The sequence below is a fragment of the Ictalurus furcatus genome, chromosome 22 (genome assembly GCF_023375685.1).
Source record: "Ictalurus furcatus strain D&B chromosome 22, Billie_1.0, whole genome shotgun sequence".
NCBI lineage: Eukaryota > Metazoa > Chordata > Actinopteri > Siluriformes > Ictaluridae > Ictalurus > Ictalurus furcatus.
In genome coordinates, this window is record NC_071276.1 from 15,842,160 (window position 1) to 15,869,629 (window position 27,470).

At 40.3% G+C, this 27,470-nt stretch overlaps 1 protein-coding gene across 1 annotated transcript in view; it reads right to left on the reverse strand.

The window, feature by feature from the left end:
* Nucleotides 1-25,490, reverse strand: part of whrnb (whirlin b) — a 75,538-nt gene extending 50,048 nt beyond the window's left edge. Inside the window, exon 1 of the mRNA XM_053610824.1 lies at nt 24,156-25,490. Coding sequence (XP_053466799.1) covers nt 24,156-24,836 — 681 coding nt within the window. The 5' untranslated portion in view covers nt 24,837-25,490. The remainder of the gene's footprint in view (nt 1-24,155) is intronic.
* Between the last annotated feature and the right edge of the window lie 1,980 nt (nt 25,491-27,470).

A 27,470-nucleotide genomic window follows, 5' to 3' on the forward strand; every position in this document is an offset into this window, starting at 1 on the left:
ATCACAATTTGACCCTTGTCAAAGTCGCTCACATCTTTACGCATCGACACTGAAAACTGACTATTCACTTACTGCCTAATATATCCCACTGGAACGAGATAATCAACGTTATTCACTTCACCGGTCAGTGGTGAATGGAAATAGTAAAGAGAATCCAAATATGAAGAGAATCTAAGAATGTGATGTTATTTGAACAATCAAACATAAGGGTGCAAAAAACCCTTCACCAGATGAATTGAGCAAATTTGCATATGCTTAGGAACAGATTTTGCAGGTTTATGCCCCCATTGTTGCTTTTTTGTTTGGCTAAAAGCCAAATGTTTCATGTTTGCACTCTGTTGCTATTTTTGTGATCATAAATTAGCCTATTTTAGTCCAAAATGTGCATGCCTTACCCCCTCCAGAGACCCCACCCCCACATTCGCACAGACACAAGGGGAAAAAATCCTAGTTCCTTGACTTCAGGTGCAAACGTAAAGGTCCTCTCCCATTGCTTACAGCTGTTTTGTGGATCTTTACTATTTGTGTCACATATGTTCAACTTCACTAAACTCACAACTAAATACAACATACATAACACCGGTGCCAGATGGGCTGGGTTGAGTATTTCAGAAACTGCTGATCTCCTGTTTTTCCACATAAAACAGTCTCTAGAGTTTACACAAGATGGTACAAACCAGTAAGTAAAAGTTCTGCAAGCAGCCTATCCCTGGAGCCACAAGGCGGCAGACAGACAGGGTGCCAACCCATCACAGGGCACAATCTCACACACACACACACCCATTCACACACTATGTGCAATTTAGAAATGCCAATCAGCCTACAACGCATGTCTTTGGAATGGGGGAGGAAACAAGAGTACCCAGAGGAAAGCCCCGAAGCTTGGGGAGAACATGCATACTATCGAACCCCCAACCCCAAACGTGCTAACCACTAAGCCACCATGTCCCCGGAGATAATGGTGTCGAGAATGTTTTCTCGGCACGCACTGGGTCTCTTAATCGAGCATTCTCTGAATGCCACAGCCTATCTGATTATCACTGCTGTCCATGTACATCATTTTATGGCTACAATTTACCCATCTTAAAACGGCTACTTCTACATGCCACGTCACAAGGTCATCTCGAACTGGTTCCATGAGCAAGACAATGTGTTTGATGCACTTCAATGTCCTCCCTAGTCACCAGATCTGAATCCAATAGACAGAACATGCGATGTGATGTGATAGAACAGGAGATTAGTGGTATGAATGTGCAGCTGAGAAATCTGCAGCAATTATGTAATGCAGTCATGCCAACATGGACCAGAATGTCAAAGGAATGTTTGGAATCCATGCCATGAAGAACTGATGGCATAGATTGAGCTTTTCTAAAGGAAAAACAACCCAGTTGTGGCTACTACATGCCACACTTTAAAACTTTATGGGATGTCTTTTATTCACACACAAGCTTCTATTTTAACTGGATGTGAGGTGCTATGAGAATTGGCATGAAATGTTGTTGTTTTTTTTATAGTGTTTATACTGTAGCAGGAAACCATGCCAGGCGGACTGCAGCACAGCTGGTGACCACTGTGTCATTATGTCTACATTCATCATTTACCGTCTGAACAGTTGAATACCCTTCCATCTCTGTATTAGCCTAACATCTGTATATTAACCCTCTTGTGTATTGCAAATTTTGGACTGTTGGCATTTTAAAATAGAATGTACGCACTTGTATCTTATGTTTCTGTGTTTATTTGAACAATAAAACGTCGATCTTAAAATACAGATAGTGACAGAGAAAACTGAAAATATATTTGTGATAAATTTTGTCAGTCTGGTGGATAAGTAAACCATGAAAAAATGATTTTTTTAAAAGTGCATTTGCTTTGTATCAGGAAGAATCTTTATAGCTGATATGTCCTATTACTAATGGGTGTTTTAGTGGCCTGTCTGTTTAGTTGGCACTGGAACAAGAGACCAGTTTGAGTAAAGTAGGATACTGTTTGGTGAATGCAACGCAGCAAAGACATAAATCTGAGCGAGTAATAAAAAAATAAAATAAAATACAATGTATAAAACTGAACCAGGTTGGGTTTCTTTGCGTACTAAAACAGTCTGAAACCCATAAACATATACAACCACCACATGCTCATGCTGTAACAATCATACCCATGCCAAAGTGGAATTGGATTTTTTATTAACCCCTCCTGATCTTTATTACGCTCATTACCACAAAATGTGGTTCTCTCATTTCTGCTGCATCATTGTAATCTGGAGCCAAATGTAAAGCGAGTGACGATTGGACTCACACTGTGATGCGCTTGAACATGCTCAAAGCAACGCCCTGCCAGAAAATCATTTTATGGGTTTTTATTTTCCTGGTTTCAGCAAAATCATAATTGAACGCAAGCTTCACTAAGCTGCATCATCTGCGTATAATGCATTTTATATGCATTCGGAATCAACTGATATGAGCCTGAGTGAAGCTGTAAGGTTTCAGTGATGGACCACACGCAGTAGGAATATGGGAAACTATAAAAACCTTTCGAGACAAAATGACAAGCCAGTTTTAAAAACACGAAGCATCTTGAACCGTGAAGCTGCTCCTGTCCTCTTGCCCCTGAGCACTAGAGTGAATGCATCCGGAGCAATCCGTACTAACCTTATGTGCACTACACCCCCTGTAGATTACAGACCCAGAAACACGATTTAACATGCACGAGGAGAGAAAATTAGGTCTGGTCTGTTACTACTTAAGACATATTCACCTGTTTCATACTTTAGATTATGTTTAGCCAAGTTTCACAAATAATATAACATAATTGTGGTGTAAATGGATGTCTTATGGTGGCTTCGTTTGGGATTTCATTGGGTGTGTCTCAATCAGCCCCCTAGTTCAGTAGAGAAGGTCATGAATCAGTATATCGTGTACACAAGCTGGCTCACTACTCATTGAGACACTACTGACTGAATTCCCGGGTTCATGACTATGTGCCCACGTTGTAAAACCTCACCGGAAATGAAAAACTTAAAAGTATTTAAGTTTCATATGTCATATAAATTTGTTAGCTTAAACACGCGTTTCTGTCATAATATATGAAGTAAGATCATAGGCTAGCTAGTGAATCATTTTTTTAAAATCATTAAACACTTAAAAGTCATTAGACTCATACAAACCGTATATAAAATGTCAAATAAAGTTAAAATCAGCAATCATTTCAGAGCTAGAACACCGATAACAAGTTACTTACATTTGTAGACAAATTTGGCTGAGTGCTGGTCCGCCATTCTTTTTTTTTTTTTTTTTTTCAAGCTGAGAGACTTCAGACATGACGTCATTTCCAGTAAGTGAACATAGTGAGCATCGATACTCCCTGGTTTTTACGGTGCATTGTGGGATTTTTTAGGTGCACTGGAGGGATTTTGCAATTGAGACAGCCCATAAAATGGCCGACTCCCTGATCAGTGCTCTGACTACTGAACTAGGGAGCTGGCTGAGACATACCCATTGACATGGCAGCTGGGAGAAGGAACAAGGTACACAACAAAGCCTGTTATTGGTCATTGCAAACAAGGTGTTCCCAAACAAATTCCTTCCAACGAAGATGCTTTTGAGGAGTGTCTGTCAGCGTCCTAATCAAGGGATTACAAAGGCCCACAAATAGTTTTAAATCGAATGGTCTCACATACCACGTGTGTCTTCTTTTTCTTTTCCATTACTCTTTGTAACGATGGAACAAAATAAGCTTCTTTTTCCTTATATTCTATCATTTGTTTTTGTACTTCCAACAACTTCCCTATAATAATAAACAACCGTCAACTCTTTGCAGCACGCAATCTTCATCTTGTAGTCATGGAAACCGTCATGAAACTTTAATAGCGCCACCTGCAGTACTGGAGCACTTGTACGTGACCGCCAATACAAAACCTCAGAGCGTATGAGTGCTTGTTAGAATGTCTTCATGCAATCTCTGCACAAGACAGTGAGACAGAATAGCAACAGTTTACAGCCTGCTACATGCATGAATGGTTGTAAATATGTTACATAACTGCCTCTTCAACTATGGCGTAACATTCAGGCTGTCAGGAACAGTCGATGAAAGATAAATAAATCACGCTACTGCGTTTGGTTCTGTCCTTCTTTGCACCCTGTCTCTTTATCCAGCGTTGTTTTCTCAAGTGCCTGCTAGTTTGCATTTCGTTCTTTCTCTTTAGAGAGAGTGTGCACTACATGCTGAGGTTACGGCTGTAAAATGCTGTGGCCTTTCTAAAATAAAAGCACTCTAGATCAGAATGCGTGCCTTCAGGGACAGAGCAGGAAGAGATGACAAGCTTGAGTATAGTACGTGATTCAGAGCTATGAAAAGAAACTACAAATAAAACTTTGAACCGCCAGAGCTTTAGAATGAATCGTGGGTTATAAATTGGTATTCAGATACGTAATGCTTAATATCACTCGCATATCTGACAACTTAAATGTCAGTCCTTCCTGTTCTAAGAAGCTGACGACATGAGAAGTACAATAATGAATGGACAGGAATACTAAATCAGCAGTGTTCTTTACTAAATTATTAAAAGATATTTTTTGCATACAGATATTTTTGATGTTATTTGTCTGATCGAATGCAAAAGTAATCCATGTATGAGTGTGGTGTTGTATATTCTTGTGTTTTCAGGGGGCAAAGAGTGGTGTAATTGCAACAAAAAAGGGGGGGGGGATCACAGTGGTGTGATTAGACTTGCTGCTGCAGTATCCAATCAAATCAGCTTCTTTCACTGACTTGAAAAAGCGAGTGTGTTTAATGATACTAGTTTGTAATGTGATATGGTTTGACATTCAAATGTTCTATGATTTTACATCAATATTTGCTGTCAGAAAAATAACCAGCTTACTGACAGAACTTATAAAAAATGTCTATCTCGTCTTCGTGTGCAATTTCCTGAGTGATGACTCAGATGTGAGCCTCTAGCATGTAGCATTGATATCAGCTAATTATTTGATAAGGAATTATGCAAAAATGAAGGAAGGAATGTACTGATAAATTATTTCAATTAAACTATGTGTGACTGGCATGAAGCGGCCCAATGTGTGCCATGAAAACCAATTCTACACATCATTATACCACCACCACCAGCCTGATCGGTTGGCTCCGTGAACACTGGATGTTTTTTCGTTTTCGCACCATTCTGTTTACACTCTACAGTCCATTCAATTCTTTAAACGAAGTAAATAAATAAATTAATTTAATTAAATTGTTTATTTAAATATTCATTCTGATGTCTGAGGTGGACTAAGCGTCTGAAATGTATCTGCATTATTTTCTGCACTGCACATGATTGGTCAGTGAGTTTATATTACAATGCAACGTACAAGACTCTGAGGCTCTGTACACTACATAAACGTGTGTGTATCTGATGTGTTTGTACTGCTCAAATTTTTATTCCACAATTTTGTGCAAATTTTTTATTGTACTGCAATGTAAAGCGCATAAAATAAGCATTCAGGTTTAAAATACTCCTAGCAGCTATTTCTGGCTATAACCTGAGAAAGTTTTTTTTTTTTTTTTTTTTTTAAAGAGACTGACCTAGAACAAAATCAGCTCTATTCATCATTATGGCGAAAAAGGTTTGGAATTCCCATGTACTTGTCTAGATTTTTTTTTTTTTTTAAAGAAAAGCAGTGTCCTTGTCCACAGGGCCACTAGGACAGATCGAGGACAAGTTAGATAGATAGATAGATAGATAGATATAGAGAGAGAGAGATTGGTACTCTGTGTCAGAGAGAGAGGGAGATGAGTGCCAGTCTTCTATAAATGCACTGCTGTATTTCAGCCCCACACAGCCTCTCTAGTGGAGTGTACCTAAACAGAGATCTCCTGGGTGTTTTGTGAGTGTGTGAGTGTGTGCGTGAGTGTGTGAGTGTGTTCTGAAAGAGTGTGTGGGAGTTGTTTTGCATGTGTAGAAGGTAAATGGCAGAGTTCATTCCTATGCTGAAGGTGGAAAGGATGCTGCTGATGGGGAGGGAAGAGCCTCAAGGCTTCACACATTTTTATCTCCACGTTACCCTGCTAGGACACACACACACACATACACACACACACACACCCACACACACACACACACACACACACACACGTTTGCCTTACTATCCTTATGAGGACCTTCCATTGATGTAATTATTAATGCAGCTAATTAATGGTATGCCTACTCCCAAATCTAACCCCAACCTTAACCTTGGTAACCAAATGAAAGCCCTTAGCTCTTTTAGTGTTTTTGTTTTTGTTGCAGATTTCCAAAGCAGTTGTCCAAATCTGAACATTTTCCCCATCATAATTCATGCAACCAGAACAGTCAGTAAGAAATATGTTGTAATTTTGCACAAGCAGAAATAAAAAATAAAAAAAGAAAGAATGGTGACTGTCTTGGACTTTGGACTATTTCACCAAAGAATCATTCAAATCTTGCACTCAGTATCCATGTCATCCCTACACAAACATAGAGAGAACATGTAAAACTCCAGACAGACAGTAACCTGACCTTGGGCTCAAACCAGGAACGCTGGGGCTGTATGTTAGGAACGCTGGCCACTGTGCCAAAATGCTACCCAAATGTTAAAGTATATATAAATCAATAATACATCGCAAATATGTCCATAGTAAATTAAAGCTGCTTTCCATATATGGTAAAATATATGGATAATAATACACAGTGTCATGCAACTCCATGTATTAAAACATATTATATTCATTTTTATTAATACTTTAATATATGGATACATATATTAATAACTTTAATGCATTTACATTTACTGCCTTTGGCAGACACGCTTTTCCAGAGCCACTTACATTTATCGCATTTATACAACTGAGCAGTTAAGAATTGAGGGCCTTTCTCAAGGGCCCAGAAGTAGCAGCTTGGCAGTGCTGGGATTTCAACTCACAACCTTCCAATCAGTAGTCCGACATCTTAAACACTGAGCCACCACTGCCTTTCTTAAAGACTACACTTCTTCAATATTCTAAAAGTGTCTGGAGCTGTACTGGAGTGATAAACACTGGTTTTCGGAAAAGATATTCTCTCATCTGGTGTTATGATGGTGGTGGAGAGTTCTATCTAACACATCACTCCAAAATATCCCATAAGTATTCATTTGGCTTGAGATCTGGTAACCATGAATGATTTACATCATTTTGAATGATGCAAAAAAAAAAAACATCTTATCTAAATAACAAGTGATGCGATGTAGGAACTACCACTGGGAGTAAGAAATGGTGGATATTTTTCTCCCCACTGTGAAATTATCTGTATTTTCCACATATTCATTTTTCGAGTAGCTCCCGAGCTACAGTATTTGGTGAACCTCAGCATGCTAGTATGGGTTTGTTTGATGCATTTGAATTATTCAAAATAAAATAGCATTTTAGCTGTTCTTTTTGGGTGGATTAAGGTCCATCAAATAGGTTGCAGAAATAATGAAGAGTGAAACGATGTCTTAGGGTCATTCGGACTCGTATGGAATTAAGAAGAACTCTGATTTGTGGTCAAATGGGTGGTAAATAAAGAAATGCCCACTAGTTGGAGATAGTACTCACTGCAGAACCAAAGGTCCAGGGGGTGGAGCTGAATCTGTTCCGACTCCTCCTATAAGCCTACCCCTAAAACTAACCCTCACAACGCTGTACAACATGAAACGACACATTAAAGACACTTATCAAGCCTGAAACATACTCCACACACTGGACATCTGGCTCAGCTCTGCACAGCTCTGCCCAGGTAGGAGGAGCTGGATCATGTCTGACTCCACCCAATGGACTTTTTGTTTTACAGCTAGGGATACTTGACTAGCAGCCACTTTAAAGTGATTTGAGCAATGTAAGGCACTTTATCCTGGTTAGGGTCATGGTGGATCCGGAGTCTATCCCGGGTACACTGAGTGGGAGGTGGGAATATAGACCAGTGGGACACTGGTCCAAATCCAGGCACCACGCACACACAGACTCACACCTAGGGGCAATTTATTATATCCAATCCATCTTGGGCTGTAGGAGGAAACTGGAGAACCCAGTGGAAACCCACATAAGCATGGGGAGAATTCTCGAGCTCCGGATCGAACCCTGGGGCTATGAGTCAGCAATGCTACCCATGACAATTCTGTGTAACCTTCTCATATTTCCAGCATAAAAGTCACATTTTAATATTCATCCCCTTCTCTTGGGCCTCATCGTCTCCTAGATACGCCACACACTTTGTACATCTCTGCCACAATGACCAAGCAAATCACCGCGATCCATATTCAACAACTGAAAAAAACTTCAGCACTTCACTGCATTAAAAGTAAAAAAGTTCTATTTCAAACATCAGACCAATGTCAGAAGTTTTTCGCTAAACAAGGTCAGCATTTTATAAAGTGCATCGTTTAGACCTTTCAGCTTTGCCTTTCAAAAAGTGTCAACAAATTACTACTTTCTCCTTGATCTGACTTGAGAAGACATGCACACTCTTCATAAATTGGAAAAGGAGGCATTGCTTTACTTTAGCTACGGTATATGTAGTGTTAAATGGGATTCTGCTCCGAGCAGCCAGAGAGGACTGATCGCTGCGCTCTGGAGAGGACAGGTAAATTAGCTGTCACTTTTAATCTGCAAGGAAACGCTGCTCTCCTTTGCTTCGCTTTCGCTCTTCCTCTCCTTCTTGGATTCTGTTTTCATCCCATCTCTCTTTGGCCTTGGACTGTACCTTAGGTGTTCCTTACTGTCACTCAATTTTCTCACAGGTTCTTCATAGAAACAGACAGGTCTATTCTGCAAAGTCATAAATAGAAACTACAGCCTGGTAAAAGCTTGTCCTACTCAGTTAATGCACCTGGGTAAGCACATTCAGCTCCATAATTATTGGCACTCTTTCAGAAAATGCATATAAATAAAATACATACATACATACATACATACATACATACATCTAAATAATGTCTGTAAGTGACAATGAATGGCATGCTTTGCAAATAGTGCCTTCAGTGGCCAGTTCTTGTCAAGAAAACAAACAAACAAATAAAATTACAATGGTTGATTTGTGGGGCCAAGCACCCTTTGCAAATTGTGCCCCCAATGGTCAGTGTTTACCAAGATATACTACTAATAATAATATTAATAATAAAATTAATTATGATGATGATGATGTTGATTATTATTATTAGTAGTAGTAGTAGTAGTAGTAGTAATAGTAGTATACGAGGGAAACAATGTAATGAAAAAATTCAAAAACCTACGTGGCAAGACTATTAACATCCCTAAAGAATGTTGCAAAAAACGGTGTTGTTTATTCATATACCCATATAGCATACATTTATGGACCAGTGTTCTTACATGATTAAACAACCATACTACATGTATGAATTCTGGTGCCCAGACCAAAAGTTTAACTTCCAAACACATGAACTCAACATCAACCTGAACAGGATCTAATTCCTCTATTCACATAACTGCAGAGGAACACAGAACATTACAGAGAACATCTCTATATCAAAAGAGCACCATTAATACAATGAGAGGCTGAAAATAGAGCCTCTCTGAATCATAGGCTTGAAGAAGGCACAGGCTTTCAAACAAACTTTACTCTGTGACCTGTTCTTCATTGACTAGGGTCAATCAACATGTAAAGGTTATTAAATACTGCATATGGATTCATCGTCATCATCATTATCATACATCACCATCATCATCATCATCACTATCGGTAATCATCTGGGCTCGTCTGTTCATCATCCAGCTTTAATTTGTATGTCTAGCAATTGAACCCAACTTATCAATTCAGGTATAATGTACAGCATAATTACATTATAATAATGTACATTCTTTATGATTAGCATGAATTAAAAAGCATAAAATGTCAAAACCAAATACATGCATTACAATTATATCAGAATTATTCATGGAATGTCGAAACAGAAGAACTTATGTGTGGTGGCCTGGGAAAACTCTATACATGGTGACATTTTGACATCTTCTACTATAAATCCATAGTATGGCAATCTTATTAATCACTGCACACTCAAACCCTGATATGCAAACTAACAATTCAATTCAATATTATTAACAACATGCTGGATTCCCATCTTTCCATTTGCATCATGGAAAAACAACAGACACTAGGTACTGCAGTGCCCTCCACTAATATTGACACCCTTGGTAAATATGAGCAAAGAAGGCCCATTGAACCTTTTGAGATTTTGTTTAAAAAATTCACAAAAATACTCTGCTCTCATGGATATCAAACAACTGCAAACGAAACACAGGTTTATCCAAAAAATATCTTTGTTAAATATAGGTGTGCAATAATTATTTTCACCCTTTTAGTCAATACTTTGTGCTACGTCCTTTTGCCAAGATAACAGCTCTGAGTCTTCTCCTATAATGCTGATGAGGTTGGAGAATACATGGCGAGACATCTGAGACCATTCCTCCATACAGAATCTCTCCAGATCTTTCAAATTTCGAGGTCCACGCTGGAGAGTCCTCTTCAGTTCACCCCACAAGTTTTAAATGGGTTTGCTAGGATGGCCATGGCAGGACCTTGATTTTGTGGTCAGTAAACCATTTTTGTGTTGATTTTGATGTATGTTTTGGATCATTGCCCTGCTGGAAGACCCAACCACGGCCCACTTAAGCTTTCTGGCAGAGGCAGTCAGGTTTCATATAATATCTGTTGATATTTGATTGAGACCATGATGCCATGTATCCTAACAAAATGTCCAGGTCCTCTGGCAGAAAAACAGCCCCAAAACATTAAAGATCCACCACCATATTTAACCGTGGACATGAGGTACTTTTCCATATGGCTACCTCTCTGTGTGCACCAAAACCACCTCTGGTGTTTATTACCAAAAAGCTCTATTTTGGTTTCATCTGACCATAGAACCCTGAACCCAAGTTCCAGTAGTGTCTGGCAAACTGAAGACGCTCGAGTTTGTTTTTGGATGAGAGTAGAGGCTTTTTCCTTGAAACCCTTCCAAACAACTTGTGGTGATGTAGGTGACTTCGGATTGTAGTTTTGGAGACTTTCTGACCCCAAGACACAACTAACTTCTGCAACTCTCCAGCTGTGATCCGTGGAGATTTTTTGGCCACTTGAACCATCCTCTTCACAGTGCGTTGAGACACTATAGACACACGTCTAATTCCAGGTTGATTCATAACATTCCCAGTTGACTGGAACTTCTTAATTATAGTCCTGATGGTGGAAATGGACTTTTTTTTTTATATAAACCTGTGTTCTGTTTGCAATTGTTTTATATCCATGAGCGCAGAGTATTTTTGTAAATGTTTTGAACAAAAGATCAAAAGGTTAAACATGGAAATTTATGCTTTATGGAAATTCACTATAAATACAGTTTTCCTGAATAGATTATGTTCAGATATTGAGGGTTGTTTAAATGTATCTTTGAAACACTATGTGTATTACTGGACTAGAAATAACTGAGCAAATTACAAACTACAGCTTCAACATTACTACTACAAGAGTGCTACTACAAGAGATCATAAATGAACCTTGCTGAATGCTGGATGAACAAAATACAGAGGAAGAATGCTACACTGAGTGTGTTAGATGCAAAACTAGTAGGCCACTGACCCAGAAAACAGTGAGATAAATATTCACAGTGTGATGGAACTGGAAACGATGCCCTCCATAAACATTTTAGCCTTATAAATGTTGATGAGTTCTTTGCAGGTTAGTAGCAGAAACATTCAAAGCCAAAACATTACCAGAAATTCTTGACTTGAAAATATTTTCAATACTTGCAAAATGCATGATCTCAACCTCACAGCCTTGGCTCAGGTTGAGTTCTTAGTAAGCACCAGGACAGAATAGAACATTTGGAAATGTGTAGAGGGAGGCAGAGATGGAGAAAATGTTGAGTTGATATTCTGAATGAGTACTAGGCGAGCTATGCGACTGATCTTCAGGGATGACAGGAGACAAAAAGGAGCGAGCAAGGTATCTAGATTGGCATTAAGTTTCATAGCGGAGTCAGAACGATGGCGTTTATCTCTCTATTCTGAAACAAGAGAGACGTGCTCAGACATTCAAATGATCCCTGCTAACAAGCCATTACATGCTCCTGGAGAAATTAATTACAGATAAATTAGGAGCCGATAAAGATTCCAAGTGTAAGGGTTTGATGGGTTGATGAGAGTCAGAAGAGTGGACCCTTTATATGTTTGAGAAGATAACGTCAGCGGATATCTTCCTGCCTTTCACATGTGCTTGTCTTGAGAATTATACGCACTGACCAAACTGCACTGCTCACAGCTGTGCAAGCAAAGTTTGAATCATCCACGCTTAATAAACCTACACAGTGTGTGAGTGTATGTGTGTGTGTGTGTGTGTTTTGATCATAACATATGGTAGGTATACTATCAGAGCACCATGATACAGCACCACTGGAGCAGAGATGGTTAAGGGCCTTGCTCAAGGGCCCAACAGTGGCAGTGCTGGGGCCTGAACCCCTGATCAGTAATCCAGAGCCTTAACCGCCAAGCCACCACTGCCCTTGTAGGTCTGGCTATAACTGAAATCACAGGTTTACACTAATGTCAGTTATATCGCTTCTATAGGAACAGCTTGCTCACAGGGACTTGTATGGAGTGAGCTCCACTAAATCCAAGTCTAATAATAAACAGATTGTTATTCAACAAAGAAATATGTATAATCATTGATATGGTGGACCGTTCTGTAAGGAGACGCTTACTTAACATTTACGGAAGGTGTCTTCAGTGTCAGCGCTTTAACGTTTCTATCATGGGAAAGTCTTCAAGCCGGAGGACTTTACACTTTCCGTTTTCTTGTTAACATAGTAAGTGGCTTAGTTGTTTTGACCAGGACATGACAGTTATTGACAGGGTTGCCAGGGTCGTTTTTTTAATGCCAGATCACAAACAAAGCCAAAGTGCAATTACAGGCAGTGTGTCCAAGATGAAGCGAACCATTTCTGTTGTAAGATACAGAACATTGGGAAAGTGAAAGGGGGATTATGGGATGGATAATGCCTGTACATCAGAAATGCATGTGCACCACAGTGACCATGTTTCCCACTTCTGCAATGCCTGAATTGTTTGGAGCTAGTTTCAGGTCTTTTGTGTGGTTTTTGAGATATAGTTAGTCTGGAAACTTTGCTGAAACCTGGCAACCCTGATAAAAGACATTAGCTCTTCTGTGTGCACCTTGTACACTGTGACAGGAAACATACCCGCTGTTGAACAAATTTACATCTATATGCTGAATGACTGTTGTCAACTACCTATTACAGAGTTACTCCAAAAAAGATTCACTAGATAGTAGCCTATAGCATAAATCAAATATGACAGTCTCTCGGCTTAATTTGAGGCTATGTCGTTATTAATGTTATCCTGTATAGCAAAATCTATGGTCATAATCCACTGCAGTATAAATGGCTAAAAAGCAATACTTTATTCATTAATAACTAAAAACTTGTAATCGTTAGCAAATTGCTGCATTATAAGAGGAATAAAACACTTCAGTAGATCACATCCCAAAGTGTTTTATTCTTGTCATGTCACAGTAAAAGTCAGTTAATCATGTGCTTAGTAAATCTCGAAATAACTTTTCCGAGCTACGTGCTGACGTAGCGTTTGGATTTAAGTAGCCATCTCTGAACACGGCCCATGCTGAATAATTATTTCAGACTTTAATTTAAATTTATATTAGTAAGCCCACGGGAGATCGTAACCTTGTAGGCTGTGTCACTTCCGTAAACGATTTCTTCAGCTAAGCCAAGGTTATTTAATAATATCTTCATAAGAAAAAAAAAAAAGCTTTATAATAGAAAACTGTAATTATCGACTCTTGCCTTTACACAGAGACTATCATCATAGGACCTATGAACAACCCTGAAAGAATCACAACTGAACATCTGTTCATTTTAGCACAACAATAAAAGCAATCGTGTTGTGTTTTGGGAGGTTTATTAATCAACCACTGCACAATGCACACCACCCAGAAAACAAGCTCTTTGTATGACTTAAGCTGAGCTCCATGAAAGCTAAAAGACAGGAAGAAGCATCAAATCTCCTTGTGGGCACTGTATCTTAAAAACTGGTTGCTTAATTAAACGCTGTTATGAATTATTTAGTTGCTGATGAGAAACAGAACAGACCCGATGAATAACTGAGCGTAGCGGTTCCCACCAGGAGCAATGCTCTACACCTCTATTAGCTTAGCGTGGCAACCCAATTACACAGAAACAATTAGACTCAGAGGCACAGAGGCAGGAGCTGGACAGGATTCTACTTCTTCTTTACAGCTAAAACAATTGTAGTTTGGATTAAATTAAGAACTTAATTTAATCCAAACTAAGAACTTAAGAACTTAAATTAAGCAAGTCCATTCTAGCATCTGCTCATGCTACTAAAATGTTCTTCCCTGATGTACAATAAACTTACAAAAGGGCTTTTGAAGAGACATGAATGTTACAAGATTAACCTAGCTCTTTATGTCATGGAGTAATATTTAGTCACTGCAACAGATGCTCACTTAATTTAATACCCTTTTTTATATATATACTTCATTTTTCATAAGAAGAGTAAGTAACCACTAAACTAGCTAGCCGTTTTAGCTATTTATGTTTAGCTACACCACTGACCACCTCTTGTTGTCACACTACTCAACAAACTATATTTAATACCCTTTAATTTCCTATTAAGTAATAACATTTCATACCTTGTTGTTTATCTAATGTACTCCACAAGCAGCACTAGCTAGCTTTAATTAAGAAGCGAACACTGGTTAGCTAGCTGAAGTGAACATTTTACCATCTTTAAAGTATTATGAAACGATTTCTATTTATTTTAATCCAGCACATATGTAAAATGACACAATGTGGGACTTTGTGTACTCAATGTAGTCAGCTACTGGAAAACAGTGAATGAGGAAAGAAGCTGTTTCTTGGCTGTTTTTGTTTTTAGGAGCTAACTGCTAAACCTGACAATTATTTATGATTGAGACAGTGAAATTGTAACTGTGTAACTGTACGGTGTCCACTGGAGTATATTGAATAATGGAAATACGGCACCAGCCAACAAATTAGCACCAGAATTGCTAAATTTCATAAACATGTTTCACGTGTTCCAGGGTGGATACAGATATTAAGAGGAGCCGGCACTAATTGAGCATGAAAAGTCACTCTTAATCCCATGTACTTTATACAGTAAGCTAAGTCAAGGCAGCTTGCAGTCTCCTCAGAAAGTAGTGGAACAGCAAGGACAGTTCTTCTGTTTTTGCTATACAGAGAAGACATTTGGGTTTGAGATCAAAAGATATGAGACCAGAATTTCAGCATTCGTTTCCAGTTATTTACATCTAGATGTGTTAAAAAACGGCAGCTTTTTGTTACAAGACACCCATTTTTCAAGTGATCAAAAATATTGGAACATGTGACTGACAGGTGTTTCTTTTTGCCGAGGTGTGCCCTGTTAAACTGATTGTTTAATCAATTAGTAGTTCTGAACATGTACTCTTGGTTTGAGCTCTGGGTTTCACATGTAAAGACTGCATTTGTTGTTAAAAAAGGATATGGCAACATGAAGAACAGAGAACTGTCTATGTAAGAAAAGCAAGCCATTCTGACCCTGAGAAAATAGGGAAAATCAATCAGAGCCATTGCACAAACATTGGGCATAGCCAATACATCAATTTGGAATGTCCTGAAAAGGAAAGAAACCACTGGTGTACTACCAGCCAGACATCGAAAAGGTCAGCCAAGGAAAACAACAGCGGTTATTGACAAACATTGTGAGAGCTGTGAAGAAAAACCTCAAACCAACAGTCAGAGACATCACTAACATCTTCCACAGGGCAGGAGTGAAGGTATCACAATCCACCAAACGAAGACATCAAGAGCAGAAATATAGAAGCCATACCACAAGATACAAACCACAAATTAGCAGTAAGAATCGGAAAGCCAGTTTGGAATTCGCAAATAAATACAGAGATGAGCCACGAACATTCTGGAACCAAGATTAACCTCTACGAAAGTGATGGAAAACCCAAAGTGTCGAGAAAAAAAGGATCTGCTCATGACAAACAAGCTCATGGGTCAAGCATGGTGGAGGTAGTGTCATGGCTTGGGCTTGCATGGCTGTTTCTGGAACAGGCTCACTAATCTATATTGACGATGTAACTCATGATGGTAGCAGCAGAACATTCTGTCTGATCATTTACAGAAAAAAATGCATCCAATCTAATAGGGAGGAACTTCATCATGTACAAGAAAATAACCCAAAACATTCTAGATTTCACCTCTTGAAGAGTAGACTGAAGGTAGAAACCCCCCAAAACAAACAACAACTGACAGAGGCTGTGCAAAAAGCCTGGAAAACCATCACAAAAGTATAATATAACCGTTTGGTGACACCAGTGGGTCGCCATAATGATGCAGTTATTACAAGCAAGGGATATTTACTTTAAGACTATCTCTTCCAATACTTTTGCTCACCTAAATATTGGGTGGTCTGCCATCATTTAACACATCTAGATGTAATACAGCAAATGAAAACTGAAATTCTGATCTTTGGTCTGATTTCATCTTTTGATCTGAAACCCAAACGTCTTCAGTGTATAACAAAACCAAAAGACCTGGCCTTGCTGTTCCAATACTTTCAGAGGGGACTGCAGTTGCAAACAGAAAGCTTGAACTAAGTGGCAAAAAAATGCAGGAATACGTTTTTATACAGCAAAGCCATGCAAGTTTACAAATTGGTCTTTTTCACTGAAAGTACAATTAATTTCCATTAAAAGTGATTTTTGTGACTATTGTGAGCCAAGCTATTAGTAATGAATTGCATTAGCACCAAGCATTTTGGTAATTGACATATTCTCTACAGCATTAGTGCTGTCCTGCTTTGTGCAGGCTGAGGACTGAGTACTGACTGTGAGGTGGCGAGATTGGCATTACTCACACACACATGGCAAAAATGCCAGGAGAGAGTGAGAGAGAGAGAGAGAGAGAGACAGAGAGAGACAGAGAGACAGACAGACAGAGAGAGAGAGAGAGAGAGAGAGACAGACAGACAAACAGACAGAGAGATAGAGAGCGTGACAGAGAGAGAGACCATGACAGAGAGAGAGAGACAGAGGGAGAGAGATACACTTCTCAGAAATGTCGATTCAGTGTTCGAAAACAAGCACACTGCTCCCAGCCCACACATACATAAAAAAAGACAGAGAGACAGAGCGAGAAGGGATGAGATGCCTATCATTATTTCCCTCTTGAACACCTTACTATCTCTGACCGTTATGTAATCACACTCTGCTTTAAGCTCACACCAATATCTAACATTAAACACAAGCACAGATTCCATCATAGATAGAAGGAAATAAATATCCACAGTCATGTGGCGCTTCTAGATGATCTCATCTGAGAGGGTCAGGTTGGGACAAGATTTAGTCCTCACTTTTGTATCGTTCAGCAACGTCAGAAATGGGACAAGGTACAACAGAAAGAGAACAAGTCAGTAACTTGTGTAGGAATCGATTCCGGTATTTATAGCCCGGGACACGCTGATTCCCAGGTGATTAGTGTATATATACACTCACCGACCACTTTAGTAGGTACATTCATGCAGTTATCCAATCCACCAATGACGTGGCAGCAGTGCAATACATAAAATCCTGCAGATACAGGTCAAGAGCTTCAGTTAGTGTTCATATTAAACATCAGAACGAAGAAGAAATGTGATCTCAGTGACTTTGACCGTGGAATGGTTGTTCGTGTCAGACAGGCTGGTTGGAATATCTCAGAAACTGTTGATCTCCTGAGATTTTCATTTACATAATGTATTTTTCCAATCTTCAACTGTCCAGTTTCTGTGAGGCTGTAGATCAGGGTAAAGACTCCTGTTCTTGACTGGCATGGAACACGATGTGCTGTTGTAGCCCATTTGCCTCAAGGTTCAACTGTGATGCATTTCTGTTCACTGTGGTTGTAACAAGTGGTTATTTGAGTTACTGTCAGCTCCCTGTCAGCTAAACCCAGTCTGGCTATTCTCCTCTGACCTCTCTCATCAACCTGGTGTTTCTGCCTGCAGAACTGGACTGGACAAACACAGGACATTTTTAGTTTTTCACTCAATTCTGGGTCAACTATCGAGATCAGCAGTTTCTGAAAAACATCACATTTTACCCATTGCGTGAATGAGCAGTTGTACACGTGTTCCTAATAAAGGAACACTTGTACAAAACACACCACACACTCATACCTTAATTCACCAATAATAATCATTATTTCTTGCAGAAAACTCTTCACATGTTATTCAGGGCTTGGTTATTTAGACTTGCTAGGCATATTAGAAAAAAAAAAAAAGATTTTTCAGTAATAGCATTTTGCAGAGTATAATTTCTTAGCGTGGTACATAAATCTGCTTACGTTCTACTTCAGCATCAGTTCACACAAACATCGCAGTGAACGTATCCTGTAGGCAGTATATCCAAATAAAATCATCTTTTTCTCTGCTTTTACTCTCCTCACTAGTCTACTCTCCTACAAGCTGGCCATTAACAGAAGGAGCTGCTACACTGAGCTGACTGCTTTAGCACACTTTGTTTTTTTTCTCTCTTATTCCTTCTTTTCTGGGCATTGTACTGCAACCAGCACATTAATACCTTAGCAAAATTAACACCTGGCAAGTTCATCATTAATGCTGGGCCTCCAACCAAGTGTAGACTTGGACCACAAAGCTACCACAGTGTTTCCATTAGTCATCTGTAACTGGGTATTCAACCTAAATCTGTCAAAACTCTTTATCAGATCACTATGCAGTACATACTGTAAATTATACACTATCTGATGTTCATTACAAACGTTGAGAAAATTCTAGATAAGCAGCCACAAACTGAAATGCCCAATGAATTAGTCGTTTTTCTGGAATGATTTTGATTTCCTGTGAAGGATAAGCGGTACAGAAAATGGATGGATGGATGGATAGATTTTCATTTTGTAAGATATTACATACATACTTACATTCCATAAAGTAAGTTAAGCTTATTGGCAGACACTGCATTTTGCCTTTAATTGCATACTATAACTGTATTTTAAATTAATATTAGCTTCATATTTTCTAATGCCTAAAAGTTTACTACACTTCACATTTAGTAAACATCACATTTTTGCTTTTAGATCTCAGCTGTAGGTAAAATAAAATGATTTCAATCTGACGACTGCTTGCTTTATATACACTGAATATACAGTATTCCCATATTTTCTAAGCTGTTTTGCATAACAAAGTTAACTCATAGACACTCGTAACCAAATGGCCGAATTGATTAATTGATTCAATAACAATTGAATCTTTCTCAAGATGACGAGATTAATTTTTCCAAAAATTTTTATTTTTATTTTGTATTTTGCTCCAGAAGACCTTTGATTTGTCTAAGTGTAAATGTTCTAACTGCTGCTTTCAGGTCGTCCAGCAACTTTATTCATCCCTATCAATGAAATTTTTTAAAGATCTTTGCTTATCTTTTGTGACAGAGACCAGATCAACTGAGTGTTTACTTTGCAAAGGTATAGTGAATGAACAGTCTCTTTTAAAGTGTGATGTGATTGTGAGTGTGACTGGGAACAGGTGTGCGTGTGCTTAGTACTCTGGGAAAGGTGAACATGTCTGGGTGTTAGTTTTTGAGTTGTAGTCGTTGTTGGCCATGTTTGTAGTTCGCAAATGCATTCTGGGAAATGGAGTCGCTAGTTTGCCGTGACATGACAGAGACACCACCCCACCCTGAGGGGGGGAGAGATGTTCACCATGCAGATAGGGGGGGAGCGACGCTCTCTACAAGGCCAGAGGGAGGAGCGATGTCATCCATGGAGCAAGAAGGAGGAGCAACATACGATGCAAAGCAGAGAAAAGTAGCAACGTCTTCAGCGAAGCATGGATGCAGAATGACGTCCTCAGCAGGGCAGGATGGCAGAGTGACGTCTTTAGCCAAGCAGGAAGGCGGAGCGAGGAGGAGCCGTCTTGTTGGCCTCCGACTAGAACATGTTGTGGGAGGTCGCCTCGTTGACTTCTAGCAGGGGCGTGACTTTTTGGGTCTTGATGAAGATCACTTCTTGGGTCTCAGGGTTGGAGATTTGGAGCCAAGGTCGCCACGTTGACCTCTGGCAGGAGCTCTGCAGGTGGAGACCGCTTCGTAGGTCTCAAGCTGGAGCTCTGCTCTTGCTCTCTTGTGGAACTGTTTGTGGGTACACCAGCTGCCTTTGAAACACTCCTGAGAGCAGAAATATCATCGTGTATCCCGAGTTTAATGCATATGGGACACTGTAGTTTGGTTTCTTTACTGCAGCCCTTGGTCTCGCACGCCTGTGTCACCCTCACCTCTGCCTTGTCAACCTGGGGCTGGAGCTGAGCTGTGGAGGCCACCATGTCAAGCCACTCATAAAAAGTGTGGAATAGCAGATCAGGCTTGCTCGTCCCACTGACTCTCCTCAAAAGTTCATCCAGGTTGTAGTTCTGCCCTGGACTCCCAAACTCCTTTATAAATAGTTCCACAAACTGAGTGACATTGTTGAGTCCACTGGACCCTATACTGGCCAGACACTCCGCCTACTGGCGGACTGGGCCGAAGAACCAGGACACAATGAATCCAAGCCACTGCCTCTTGTCAGGACTGGGGTTCGCCAGACTCAAAAAATATAATTGGCAGTAGAACAGGATCGGCCTTGGGTAGTTGAAAACTCCATCGTAAGGCTCTGGGGGATCCATGGAAATCCACTGAGTAAGCTTGATTGAATTGAGTCTCGGTATGGTGTTTTTCATTACCTTGGCGTGACGTCACCTTCGCTTTCCTGCTGCATCCATGGTGTGCGTGAAGTAATCTGTCATGTAATGAGGTTTTGGATGGATGCAATCGCAGTTAAGAGCTTTATTGAATTTATTATAATTCAGAGGCCAAGACAAAAACAAAAACAAAGACAGGCAGAGTTCAGGCGATCAATAAAACAGGCTAGAGCAGGTAAGGCAGAAATCAAGGTCAACGGTAAAGCAGAATCATAACCACAATAACAACACAATAGCAAGGCTTGGTAAACAATAGAGACAATAGCAGCTGAGCGTAATACTTCGCAAAGGTATAGTGAATGAACAGTCTCTTAAAGTGTGATGTGATTATGAGTGTGATTGGGAACAAGTGTTTGTAATTAGTATTCTGGGGAAGGTGAAGGTCTCTGTGTGTTAGTTTGGGAGTTGTAGTCGTTGTCAGCCATGTTTGTCATTTGTGGTGCATTCTGGGAAATAGAGTCGCTAGTCTGCCGTGACATGACATAAAGTGGATATGTGCATTGGAAGTATACTAAATAACAAAAACAAAAGTGTATATATATACGTATTTTCCCTCACTGTACACATATTCATACATAGAGGTAATTTAGGATAGCCAATCAAAGTACTGGAATGTTTTTTGGGAGGTCAAAGGAAAATAGAATACCCACACTGATCCATGTGAATCTCCATACAAACAGTGACCTGAGCTCAGAATCAAGCTATGATGCAGCAACGCTACCTGATGCACTGTGCTTCCTATAATAATAACATGATTTACCTGAGTATGCTGTGATATGATTTGGGTATCGTTACAACTTGTAGTTACTGAGGCACATATAAGCTATATCACTAAATCACAGGGGGTGCCCAATAGCGAGAGAGCTCTTGGAACCCAATCTGATCAAACCCAATCTATTATTGGATGAAGCTGAGCTAATTGTGCCTTGATTTTGTTCAGCAACAAAAATGAATCCCCAGTCACAGACACACTCCAGGCTAAATCTTTGCTCTGGGAGCCACCAAAAAACTAAATAACTTGCAATTATTATACACACATAAACTCTAAGGGCAAGGGGCAGGGGTTCAAGCCCCCTCTTGAGGTCTGTGCGCACAAATGCCTGAGTGTACCACTTTGGATTGGATTTTAGAGCTGATTAAATTCCTCATGCTCTAAAAACAGGTCTTTTCAATGCAATGGTCCATTTTAATTCAATTATCCAATTATCTGAAATTAGGCATGAAAATAGAGAAAAAAGCCAGTAAAAATTCAAAGACAGGAACAAAGTACTATGTGGGAGAGCTTCTAATCTGCCTGTGGCAGAACACTGGGTCATCAGGTGGCAAGAATGAAGAAAATATTGATTGTTGTCCTGTGCAAGTTAGTCACCAGGACTCGGACTCAGACCTAACGTCCCCCCTCATGGCTATGATACAAATAGCTCTTGTTTTAACAAGTTCTCTAGAGGGACCAGTGTAGAATGGAGGGGAAAAGTGGACCTGAAGCTTGCTATTCAACCCATCATGAACTTTGCCATGTTGTATACACAATACAGGAATCAAGTGTGACCATGAGAGAGGCTCATTCAGGTGTAACAGGAGGGTTTTATGCACTGTGTCCTTGGTGAAGAAGGATGAAATAACAGCACAGCCAAACACAGATTGCTTTTTCTTCTCCTCTCTGCCTCTCTTTTATTCTGCACGCACGTGTTCTTTTTGAGAAATGTTTTCAGCTGGTGCACAAATTAAGCTTTCCAGGAAGGAAAACAAGTATAATAAGTACATCGGGGGAAACGCAAGAGGAGACTGAAAGGACAAAAATTCAAATGCAGTTGCGCATCCCAAAAGCAAATTGTACACAGTAGTTTTATGGTGCAAGTGGTGATGCAGCAGTAAAGACGTTAGAAGTATCACCCGAAATGCTTGTTTTCCATACATAAGCATAATTTGCTGATGGAATGGAGATATATTAGTGATTTGGTTAGGTTTTTGCCCATTTTTTACACTTTGCATGTAGTAAATATCATGGTTTTTAGCTATTACACCTCATATCTAGGTAAAATAGAATTATTTCTACAACCTTACGAGAATGGGCGTGACTAGAAGGTCCATTACACCGACTTATTTGACAAAAAGTTTCCTACACTGAATATTTGCAGTTACATTTGCATTAAGACTATGAAAAAGACGGCCAAAGTTACACAGTCCACTCTGCACAATGTGTCACACTTCTACTTGACCTCTCTGTCGCCTGGTCTTCCCCAGCAATTACAAACCTTTCCATTTAATAGCATTAACAATTTCTAAGAAAATGAAAGACAGAGGCATTTTATCCATCACACACGGCCTCAGTCTTTTATCTGTAATTATATTCCTTCGAAATTAAATAGTAAGAATTATGATGTGTTGTTTTTGTGTGTAACCACATTTGTGCAGCCGATAATTAATTGCATTCATATTTACATGGATATACATGCATTTTTTTTTTTTTTTTTACATTTTAATTGCATTAATTTACTGTATTACATTCGTTTAGTCAATGAATAGATAATATCACACATGTGAAACATGGATGCTTAGTACTGTATTTGTGCAAGCCACTAGGAGCCCCATAAGAATGCAGGACTTTATATCGATTTATACCACAGCTCTGCTGAATTCTCCAATCTGATTGGTCGGAACGTGTTGATTCATTTTCTATAACAGAAGCTTGGACAGTTGTACTGGCTGCAAGGCAAATTATACGCATGCGCTCTTTTTAATATTTTAATGTTTCTATAGCAACACCTCATTCACAAGGACTTGTAGGGCTGAAGCACAATAATGCAAGGCTAATAATAAAATGTGTTCATATTCAAGAAAAAAAAAAAGTATAATCATTGATATGGTGAAGCTTTCTGTAAGGATTCATTTATTTAACATTTAACAGCATGTAAGTCTTGCTGTAATAATCAGTACATTTCCTGCCCTTTCAGAGAGGACTTTCAGCTTTCTGGTTTCTTGGTAAAATATGCTCTGCATTTGTTTTATCTTATTAAGTGGGAGAAAGAGAGAGAGAGAGAGAGAGAGAGAGAGAGAGAGAGGCTGGTGAGGAGTGTTTTTGGCTGCTAAAACTAACTTGTCTCATGAACATTGCACAACATTAAACATAACTATAAATGGATAAAAAGCATGACAACTCATTCATTAATAAATGAAAAAAATTGCAATAGTTGGTAAACTGCTGTGGTTTAAAAGTAATAAAATAGTTTGGGATGTGCTGTTACTGGAAAACTTTGGAAAGGTTATGGCATCACACACACACACACACACACACACACACACACACACACACACACAGCCCTGACCTTGACTGCCTCTCCATGGGTGACCCGGTCAAACACTACGTCATTGACTCTGATGATCTGGTCTCCCACGCGGAGTCCCTCTCTTTCTGCTGAGGAGCCCGGCTCTATCAGAGACACGTAGATCCCCACTCCGTGCTCTGCGCCGCCCCGGATGCTGAAACCGAGGCCCTCGTGGCTCTTGGAGCGTTTCAGAGTCACGTGACGCGTGTCGTCGTGCGCTGTCCCTTCAGCCGCGGTGCTGAAATCCGCCGCGCCGGCAAAGTGCACTGAGGGCGCGCGCGCGTGGGCGCTCATAACGGCGTTTGCGTGATTGACTTCTCCAGGTGCGTGGTGCGCGTCCACGACAGACGTAGGCGGCTCTGTTTTCAAGTACAGGCCCTCAGACGTGTACTGGTCGAACAGCAGCTGGTCCGCGCGGGGGAGCACGAGCCGCAGCATGGGCAGCAGTTGGCGTTTGCCGGGCGTGTCGAGGATCACTTTAAGCGTCTGCACCAGGTCGAAGACGTTGCGCTTGGCGTGGTACACGCTCAGGCAGTGCGCGAACTGCTCGCGCTCGGTGTCGCTGAGTAACACGTGCAGAGAGTCGTGCAGCCGCTGGACGTTAACGGAGAGAGAGCGACCGCCCGAGCCCACGGAGTTCGCCCGCGACTTGAGCGACACGCACTCCAGCTCCGAGCTCATCGCGCGCGTACGAGCGAGCGTGCGTGCGTCTCTTCGTGCGTACGTCTAAAACATCCACTTAATCACGATCTAGTGCACTTGTTAGAGACTTTTGCCGTTTCATATTCATGTCTGCAAGCGTGTTGCAGAATATCAGGCGCAGTCCTTAAGTCACAGTGTCCAAACGGTGTAGCTTAACGCATGCAAACCAGCCAGAGTGCACTTCGCCGTGTGTAGGGAATAAGGAGTAGGGTGCCATTTCGGACACAATGCAGAACAGAAGCACCTTGAGACCCTGGCATGCAGTGACTCGACATCCTGCGCTTCATTTCTTATTCTTTAGTGTGTTTTAAACAGTTTTGTAATCTATTATATGATCAGTAAAGGAACCTACATCAACACCTTCCCCATAAATATTAGGCTCAATATCTAGTCTGAAGCCAAGCCGAGAGATTTATCCCTCCTAACACAATACAGTGAATTCTGATCACAGCCTATCACCAAACAAGATGCATTTTAAGTGTCAGTTGTTTTATTTACAGTTTTATAAGTCAGCATTAAACTATCAACACACCATAAAATACTTCAAAACTGGAACTGGCCGCTTCATTTGTCCCAAATGTACACTTCAGCACTGCAGTGGGAAAAAACCAGTCCAAACGCCTACTCGTAATTATATAGGGCTAGAAAGCAGTCATATTAGCTGATATACAGTATATTTCAAAATAGATATGCATTACACATATACATTAACTCTACATTAACTGAAGCGTTCACTTTTTTATTTATGTAAAGGTTACTCACTCATAGAGCATGTCGATAATAGGTGCCTTTACGCAAAAGTTTCCCAGAGTATTTAAAGCACTTTAACAACGCAATAAACTCTGCAAATGATTTTTTTTTTAAACTGTTCGTTCTAGAAGGATGATGTTACGCGTTTAAAAGGAAAGCGAAATGGTCCTGGGAGAAGAATCTGAGAATCTGTGCCAGACCAAACCAAGTTCCGCACGAGCTCCAAGTTGAATGCAGATCATTTCAATCCCGTTATTACGGAGACGCAGTGATATATATATATAAAAGACCCTCAAACGGTGGAGCACAACTTTCCTCCCGTGTTCAGCACCGGAGACAGTACCGGAGAGAGAGAGAGAGTACCGGAGAGCGCCTGCCTGCCCATCGCTCACACACCGCACGCGCGCTACTTCTCTCCATAAGAAGCTGGAGCAGGGGCTCGCGCGGTCCAGCAAGCTCTCTTCGTAGGAAATGACGCAGACGCTGCGCGACTACGTCGCCTAGCGACAAACAACACTGTGCTACAGTTAAGGCGAAAGGGGAAAAAAAAATTAATAAATATATGAACGGAACTGTTTTTTGAGCACACGGCTGAATCCCAAATGGCGTCTTGCTCCCTATACAAGTGCACTACATAGTGTATGAGATAATGGCTTCAACGCTTTGCATTGCGCCATTTATGTGCAACAGTGAGCCGTTTGGGATTCAGCCCGAGTTATTTTTAGTCCTCAAGGTTTACTTCGAGAATGACGCGAATCAGGTCTTAAATGGCCTCGTTTATGCGACTTAGTGAGATTTCACACGTTGTCATGAAAAAAAATAAAATAAATAAATGACTTAAAAAAAAAACAGCTTAGGAGTGAGCAAAAGGGAAAGAGACACAAAATGGAGAAAGACTAACGTTTATTATTATTATTATTATTAAAATCTTGAAATATATTGAAAATGCAGAGGGGTTTGTAATTGTATAAATATAACACCCAAACTTTAATTTTGAACTAGTATGAAGAACACACAGAGTAGAATGAACTACTTGACTACATCCATCCATCCATTTTCTATAGCCTACCGGTTATCCTACAGGTTCACGGGGAACCCTGGACAGGGTGCCAATCCATCTCAGGGCACAATCACATACACATTCACACACCCATCCATACAAGTCAGCAGGTCTCCCATGGTGGCTTAGAGGTCAACACACTCGCCTCGCAAATCCCGCCCCTGCCCTGTGTGTATGGAGTTTGCATGTTTGCGTGCGTCGGGGGATTCCTCAGGGTACTCCGGTTTCCTCGCCCAGTCCAAACACATGTGTTGAAGGCTGATTGGCATTTCCAAATTGTCCATAGTGTGTAAATGTGTGTTACTGTGCCCTGCGATGGGTCGGCAACCCGTTCATGGTGTCCCCCGAGTTCCCTGAGATAGGCTCCAGGTTCCTCTGCAACCCTGTGTAGGATAAGCGGTATGGGTAAATGCGTGGAAAACTCACATCTGGACTGCAATCAAAATGTCCACAGAAGGAGTAAGATTCCAGTGGGTTGTATTTTCTACAAACACAGTTATTTGCGTCACGTGCTTTCCTAGGTAGAGTGTGTAGTCAAGGTTTTACCATGCAGACCATGTATAATGTTGAGTGCCTCTTCTAAAGTATCCATTTTTGTTTTTTGCTGAGTTTCACATCTGGGAGAGGGTCACTGATACGCATGCTACAAGACTAAATACAGCAAGTAGCAGCAGCAAAACATCTTTTTCTTCCAGCATGGAAAATCATGGACATGTGTATATGGACTGGACTAACACAATCAGACGACCCCTAACTTTGGTGAAAAACAATAAGTGATTTGGCCTGTAATTTTCTCGTACATA